Source organism: Lagopus muta, chromosome 5 (genome assembly GCF_023343835.1).
Source record: "Lagopus muta isolate bLagMut1 chromosome 5, bLagMut1 primary, whole genome shotgun sequence".
Classification (NCBI taxonomy): Eukaryota; Metazoa; Chordata; class Aves; order Galliformes; family Phasianidae; genus Lagopus; species Lagopus muta.
Window position 1 is genome coordinate 36,034,828 of NC_064437.1, and position 8,202 is coordinate 36,043,029.

General features: G+C 42.6%; 1 protein-coding gene across 3 annotated transcripts in view; it reads right to left on the minus strand.

Annotated features, from left to right (window-relative positions):
- Window positions 1–8,202, minus strand: part of PARG (poly(ADP-ribose) glycohydrolase) — a 67,813-nt gene that overhangs the window by 54,596 nt on the left and 5,015 nt on the right. The window contains exons 1-6 of one of the 3 annotated variants that reach the window (XM_048947115.1): window positions 7,785–8,197; window positions 6,022–6,088; window positions 4,216–5,196; window positions 2,158–2,341; window positions 772–894; window positions 209–292 (exon numbers count right to left, since the gene is read on the minus strand). In XM_048947115.1, coding sequence (XP_048803072.1) covers window positions 209–292; window positions 772–894; window positions 2,158–2,341; window positions 4,216–5,196; window positions 6,022–6,088; window positions 7,785–7,935 — 1,590 coding nt within the window. In that variant the 5' untranslated portion in view covers window positions 7,936–8,197. Of the gene's footprint in view, window positions 1–208; window positions 293–771; window positions 895–2,157; window positions 2,345–4,215; window positions 5,197–6,021; window positions 6,089–7,784; window positions 8,198–8,202 lie in introns of those variants that run through there. The other 2 variants (XM_048947114.1, XM_048947116.1) reach the window with 2 other exon arrangements.

Here is an 8,202-nt window from a genome sequence, read left to right on the forward strand (position 1 = left end):
AAATTAAAAAAAAAAACAAGTTTCCCAATCTCCAGTTTTGAACATGTAGAATTCATGAAGGATCCTTTAAATAGCAGACTGTTTATTTCATTATGAAAAAGATAAAATATAGGACTAAACCAGAATCATTTACAACAGTGCACGAAGAGCCTGAAAGTACTTTTACAGCTTTCTGTATATAGAGCCAATTCCAAACTGAGAAGCTTACCTTCAAATCATGCGAGCATGTAAATTTGTTGAGTAAGGCAGTTTGGATTAGCTCCCATCTACTTCCAGCAGTTCTATCTCCATTCTTTGAAACAAAAGCCCAAAAATAAAGTCAGATGAAGTTACACAAATCAGAAAGATATAGTTAGTAATAATTGTCTTCCTTGCCACAACATTTTATAAGTGTTACTTGATTTCTGAAGTTCTCTAAAAAAGATATGTATCTTTACTTTTGTAAGTTTCATTCACATTTGTCAGCATCCCAAATTGTTTTATATAAAAAAATATATATATATATATATATATACACACATATATGTACACACACCAGCCCACAAAGGGTTTGGAAAAATAATTACTAGAAGAAAAAAAATATATATCTTCCTCTTCTTAAGCATCACAACAAATAATATAGCGTTTTTCAGACCACATATGTTCATCTACAAGGTCCTCCAACTTCATACACAGCTTGTCAACAGAGCACATGTGAAAGCACAGCAAACTGAAAACAAATCTACACACATAAACAAGTTTTATTGCACAGCTGTAAGCATTTTATCTTACCTCATCCTCTACAGGATACAGATTTTGTTCTGAGCAGGGCATTTTAACGTGTTTGTTGTCCCACAAATCTTTGTAGTGAGTTGGAAATGGTTTAGGCACCTCTCCTTCCCTCAGGAGGTCTACCTACAACACAGGAAGAAGAGGAAAGAAGCTCAGGCTCTACTTCCTTTATAGAAAGAAATAAAGAATGAGCACAGACTGAGTTAAGAAAAAACTCTACAACCCAATTCCTTTAGAATGCAGAAAGCTACAAGCAAAGTGATGGGCATTCAGTTAGGAAAAAAAAACAACAATCTCACCATTAAACCCATAGTAAGATAAGCTACAGCTCAAAGCATAAGGTGAATGCTCAAGGAGAAGTTTACAAAGAAGAACTTCACAGCTCCATTCAGATTGCAGGATCTCAGAACTAGAGGATCTTTAAGGTCCTCTTAAGTCTGAGATTCAGTGAAAGGAATGCAATCATCTGACTGCTTGATGCACATTAAAAGTTACATACAAACTTGGTTTTATGTCCAACCATCAGCTGAAGTATTCCTTATTTATGAATTTAAGAAGTACCTACACAGTTTCAAAAAATACTGTCAAAACAGTTCCAAATGTAATCATATCCATGTACAAAAACAACATCCTTAGTCTTTAACACTGAAGTGGATAATAAATCATTACAGATACAGTAATATCTCAAGCTTATTCCACAGAATATCAGAAATATAAAAAAACTGGGTAATACAATGTTCCTAAGGACCTGGTCTGCTACACAGCTCTGTGATAGCAATAATTTTTCTCATAACTTGCACTTAAATTTAATGTGCTTTTCTTTTGTTTAGGATTCATCCACAACCTTTTGTGTTTTATTTATACAACAATTCGACTGCACATTACTCCAAAAGACTAAAGGAATAAATCAGATTTAGTCTAAAATTCATTGGTACACTTGCATATGATTTTTTTCCCTCTTCTCTCCAGATCTTGAACCTTTTGTACGCCTTGAACCCAAAACAGAATCACACGACAATCAAAATGTAACACCAAATCATTTTAGTACAATTTGCAAACAAACTCTCAGTTTTCAGCTCAGACAAGAAACTACACACACTCATGAAAAAAAAAAATAATTATATATGTATTTGTTTCTATCAGGCCAGAGCAGTAAAACTATAATCACATATATTTTGGATGTTACTATCTCAGTTATTAGGAAAATAACTAAGGAATATAACTGATAATAACTGATTAGGAAAATCAGTTGCCCCAGCCTGCTGGAAAAGAATAGCAAAGAAAGATTCCCACTGCCTGCTAATACTGTGAGACTGATACAGCATTCCACACTTTGAACAGCCCAGTAAGAAATGTGATTTCAGGTAATACACTGAAGTACCATACCCTGACAGTTACTGTATGATTGCCTGAGGGTCTCAGATGTGGAAGACGAGCCCCACACATGGGCATTCTCCTCATCTCTTCAATCGGCGTCCCAAACCACTTCTTATTAGTTGGGAGAGGTGGTGGCACATACTTAGGGATCTTCCTTCCTGCTCGCTGAGATCTGAATTCACATTTATCTTTCCTGCTGTTCAAATAGAAACAGACTCAAAAACGTTATTTCCACTGAAAAACTTGGTAGTCAAATAGAAACACTTACACTTCACGGTTACAGGTATAACCAAGCCAATTTATTTGCTAGCCTTTGCTGTGACCATTCCTTGAAATCTGACTTTGTCTTGGCTGGCTGTTTGATGTTCTCAGAGTAATATGTAAAAGAAGCTAAAAGCCTACACTTTGAGCTACTGTTTAAAGTTGTAAACTCCCGCTAGCAAGACTGCTCCACCCTTGGATAAAGATGCTGTCCAACCTGTTCATGCTGCCTACACATGCCAGTGCCCCCCAGGTGCGAGCAGCCAGACCTTACAGACCACATGAATAGGGGCAACCACAGCAGCATGACACTTGGTACAGGTGTACCATGCCCATCTGAGAGCCAAAGAATAACTCTGGCATGGCATTACTGATGACTTAGAGCTGCTCAAATCACTATTGCTTCTTTCTCCTCAGGTTATGATTTCAGTCACTCCACTCTGCTGTAACCTGATCTAACTGAAACAGAGGAAAACTTCAGTATTTGCTAACTGCCCTCTTGAGCACTACAGACAATGCCACTATTTTGCAAGGCACAGGGGTCCATACCCTTCACATCTTGCTTAGGCTCAGAACATCTCTACAGCTGCATATGCTACCCTCTAATTGTTCTGTAAAGCACTGTGAGGATTCCCACCAACGCATGCAGTGAAACCTTTCCATCAGTTTCCCATCTCAAACGTGTAATTATTGCAACACACCACACACCTGCACTGACAAACACAGGCCTGCCTCATTCAGCCTCTGCTGCTTTGTTACATATAGTAGCAGCAAATTTAAGTCAGCAAAAAGGATATTCACTAAGCTCATGTTTTAAGACTTGTGGAAATGACAGACATTTTTCAGGCACATTTTTTATCTCACTTTCTAAGAACTGCTGGCTTTTGCTTTCCAAGTCCGCTCTCAGCCACTCAACTCCCCGGATTTCTCAAATGCAAGCTTCCACCACCAGCCAGCTGCCCTCCATTGCCCTCAGGCTCATTCCCACAACAAGAATGGCTTGTGCTGCTCCTCGCATCCAGAAGGAGCTCCAGCAAAGACGTGCAAAATACCTTCTTGCCCTACTTTAGGAGACATTAGTCTACTGAGATAATTGCTTATGATGTCCTCTTGTTTCTACTTCTTCATTTGCCATTTATTGACTTTCCCAGCTCCCACTTGAACCTGAGCTCTCCAGGGCATAGATCTGTCCTTACACAACAGTCAGGATATAGTGCTGGGTCACGCTCAGGACTTGCATTTCTGTTAATGTAGTACCCAAACATAAGTCCTCCTCTCTGCCAAAAAAATTAACACATAATTGCAACTTCTTTCAAATAAATGGAATTTTTCTTGTTGGTGTCAGAGCATCAGTAGCACTGATGCTTCAATAAAACCAATCCAGTTATTTTGACAGCAAAGATGAAAACTAAAGAAAAAGAACAGAACACTACCTTCCTCAAATGTTCTGAATGAAATATTAAATGCTAATACTAAGCTTAGGAAAGCAATCCTGCACCACAATTTGTTTTCAAGCACCAACTCTCACAGTTTTAAGACACTTCCCCAGCAAATAAAATCACCTTCATTCACTTTCTTTAATTCCCAGTTTTAACAAATCTAATATTTAAAAATATTGCACTGAATAAAAATATCATTAAAAAGTAGTCCAGTTAAAAACAAGTTACGTCAAGCTTACATCAGAGCTACCTTCATGCCTTTACATGCATTTTGCAATGCTCTTTACACAATCCAGACTCCAAAGTTTATCCTGGGAAAGAGAATTTTTATGTGTGAACAAAACAGGCGAGGCAGAAGGAACGCTACCTTTTCTCTTCCATTTTAGGTATCCTCATGAAATGAGAGGTGATTTTGGAGTCTTTCTTCACTCCTGGTTTTGCACCTTTGCTTTCTGATGATGGAGCAGGACAGATCCCAGGTGGTTTTATATGCAGACCATCATCCTTGACAGAATTATCTATTCCCTCAAAGTCCTCACAACCCTTAGTAGAAAACCGTGATTTCCTTGACTCCAGTTCAGCATCCCCGTACTGAATTCTGAAAGATCTGCTTACAGATTTGGCCATATGATTCTCCTCCCGCTCATCAAGAAGTGGACTCGTTTCGTCATCAGCCTCCGACCCATGACAGCTATTTTTGGAATTGTCCACATCCATGGGTGATTCTGGTTCACTTTCTTTCTCAAAAGCAGGTGAATCCCCTGAACTACTTCGACATTTGCTCAGTTTCTCAGGACCTCCAACACGGGATACACAAGCATCGCAGCCAGTATCTGAAAGTGGGCTTTCTGGAACGACATCCCCTTCTTCTTGTTCACCTGTATCAACAGAATCGCAGCTCTTCAGCTTCTGTGAGCTGCACAAAACCACCTGCCCATCCGTCTCAGCATCTTTCGAAGAAAGTTTTGTATTTCCCATTTTCAAAGACTGGCCAGACAACCGTTTCCTCTGAGTCCAAATGTCACCACTTTCCTCGCAGCCTCTCTGAGCCTCCTTGCCAGTTCTGTGCATCTGATCGATGTTGGCATTTTTAAAGGCCTCTCCAGTCTGTTCTGCCTTCACAGGCACTCTGTCTGAGACCAGATCTCTGCCCTCAGCCTCCCAGTTACATATGCTGCCTGTCTGAGGCAAATTTACATGCTTTGTGCCAACTTCCCCAGATACTTCTGGATAATTTTGCTGGCAAATACTCTCTAGCTGTTTTACATCATGCTCACAAACGTTTTCTTTTTTAACAGAAGTCATCTTGGTATTTTCTTCAGTATTGTTATTAATTTTGCTTTGAAGGCTGTGGAAGAGAAGTAAAGAAATTTAATGTATTACCTCTTGAAAATATTTCAGTACAGAATTTTTTTAAGGGAATGATTTCAACAAACTGCAGAACTGGTGTTTGTTTACAAACACCAATATTAATATATTCACACTGTGATGACTGAAGAAGAGTAATAACTGATATTACTCTACATAAGATAGAATTAAAATCAAGAAGAAACGAACTACCTAGCAAATGTTGCTCCTAGCACATTACTCTCACACTGTAGCACATGCCACACAACACTGAAGCTTCCAAAACATCTTTGAGTACCCTGTAAATTCTGATCCAATTTACACCATACACATAATCACAGCCCAATGAGATGGACTGAAATTGACTTTTTTCTATAAATTAAAAGCTGTGAGCTGAATACAGAACAATAAGATGAAATCCTCCGCCATTACTGAGTTAGGTTAAGCCAGAACAAAAGGCAAAGCCATTGACTACAGACATGGCCTGATAACCACAGCTGCCTGACTGCCTCTAGAAGCAGCAGCCCACTCTGCCTGACCCTGCTTCACGTTCTCATCTTTTTCTTTACAAGAGCAACCTCAATGGTGAGTTGGAAGCTAAGTCAGCAAAAAGGTTTACTACTCCTGGGAGAGTGGGAGATTAGTTAGCTTTCTGTAGCAAAACTCTGTCAGGCACATACACTCAGGAGGTGTGATACAAAAGCAAAAAAGCAGAAATAAGGTTGATTTTTTTCAGTAGCCACCAGTACAGGCAACCAGCACTCTCAGTTCTGCACAGGTCCACTCAAAGAACACAACTTCTGAAAAGCGCCAGTGAATGTTTTACCTTCGGGACTCAGTTGTCTTGGGTCCTTTATTCTCCAACCAAGTGGTAATTGTCCGTTGTTTACAAGCTGAAAATCCACAATGCAGTACATTAGTACATGAAGTATGATGACATTGCTACACAATCGCACGTGAACATTGGATAGTGATAGGACAAGGGGGAATGGTTTTAAACTGAGACAGGGCAGGTTTAGGTTAGATATTACGAGTAAGTTTTTCACATAGAGGGTGGAGAGGCTCTGGAACAGGTTGCTCAAAGAGGTTGTGGATGCTCCATCCCTGGAGGCATTCAAGGCCAGCCTGGATGTGGCTCTGGGCAGCCTGGTCTGCTGGTTGGTGACCCTGCACATAGCAGGGGGTTGGAACTGGATGATCATCATGGTCCTTTTCAACCCAGGACATTCTATGATTCTATGAATAAGACCAGATGAAGACAAAAGCACCACAAATAATTCTTCACTACTATCCCCACCAAAGGAAGCACTCAGACACTATTAAAACTACACCTGATGCAATATTCCATTTGTAACACAGACAGCAGCTGCAGATTTAGTAATAACCTTTGTAAATTCCAGACTTTTGTTTTTAATCTAGACCATACTTAAAATTGCCATGGAGTGGGGAAAAAAAAAAAACAACAATCGCAGATCACAGAATGGCCCAGGTCGGAAGGGACCTCAAGGATCATGAGTTTCCAACCCTCCCACCACAAGCCGGGCCACCAACCAACATTTAATACTAGACCAGGCTGCCCAGGGCTCCATCCAACCTGGCCTTGAACACCTCCAGGGATGGGGCATCCACAACCTCTCTGGGCAGCTGTTCCAGCACCTCACCACTCTCATAGTAAAGAACTCCCCCCTGACATCTTCCCTCCCTCAACTTAAAATAATTTCTTCAACCTGAACTTTAGAGCTGGCATTATCACCTTTAATTACCACCAGCAACACAGAGAGTCCTGAAAGGCTGCTGAACTTCAGAATTAAGTGAAATTACATAACTTCCAAATTAATCTGAAGAGAAGACATTCTAGAAGATCTAGCCGAGCACCTCACTTGTATGCCACATACTGGGAGAGACTTCACATCAAGACCGTGCACACTAGACATGACTAATGTTCAGAAAGAAAGCTGTTCTTTTTAACTCTATCCATAGACTACCCATAAAGCTTACTAACACTTTTTCCCCTAAAGAGAAACCAAACACGTGGGATGATTTTGTCACATTCAGTGCCCCCCACATTGGTCCAGTGAATGTGATCACATCTCTGTGATGTTACACTTCAGGCAAGCTTGCACTAGGACAAACCATTAAATAATTACACAGAGGTTCCAGGGGGCTGGGAGGAGAAAAATAAAGTAATTTTCATTTGGAAGATGTTTTCATTTTGCTTTTTGCTGTCATTTAAAGCCAATTCTGAGCAGTTGTCCAGTGGCTGCGGTTCTCTTTCCTTCCCTTTGCCAGATGAACTCATCTACCTACTGCTTTTGACTGGCATGGGGCTCAGCCACTGCTGCCAAGGGGGTCAGGAAGGCCTGCAGTTTCCTTATTGCAACAATAGATTTAGAGAACTTTAAAAAAAAAAAAGTCATTACAAGAGATTTAGCTACACTGACAAGCAGCCCTCAACGCGAAGCATCATCTCACCGCCTGCAGAGGTGAAACACGAGTCATTTAGGCCATATAGGCAACTGCAGCCGGGCAGCGATGGCCCTGTGAGGCGGCGGGCTGCCGGGCCGGGGCCGCGTTCCGGCCGGTACGCACCTTTGTTCCCCACGGCGGTGACGGAGCAGTCCCCCCCGGGCCACTCCAGGCAGCCGTCGGGAAGCGGCGGCCGCTGCTCTCCCCGTGAGCCGCCGCCGGGGCTGAGCCGGGCTCTCTTGCAGGGCTGGTCCCGCCCGCAGCCCGCGCTCATCCTCGGCGGGCACGCCTCCGCTCCGCCCGCCCGGCCCGCCTCAGCCGCGCGGGCCTGCCAGCGGCCGCCGAGGCTGAGCGGCGGCCGCCCTCCAGGGACGGCGTGACGACGCGGCCGCGGCGACTTCGCCTTCCCGCATCGTCCGGCCCGCGGCGCCCGGCCGCTCCCGTCGCGCCTCGCACCAAAATGGCCGCCCTGCCGCACTCCGCTCCGCCCCACCGGAAAGCAGCGAGGGCGCCGCTTCACGACGGCGCCTCTTCGCGACGG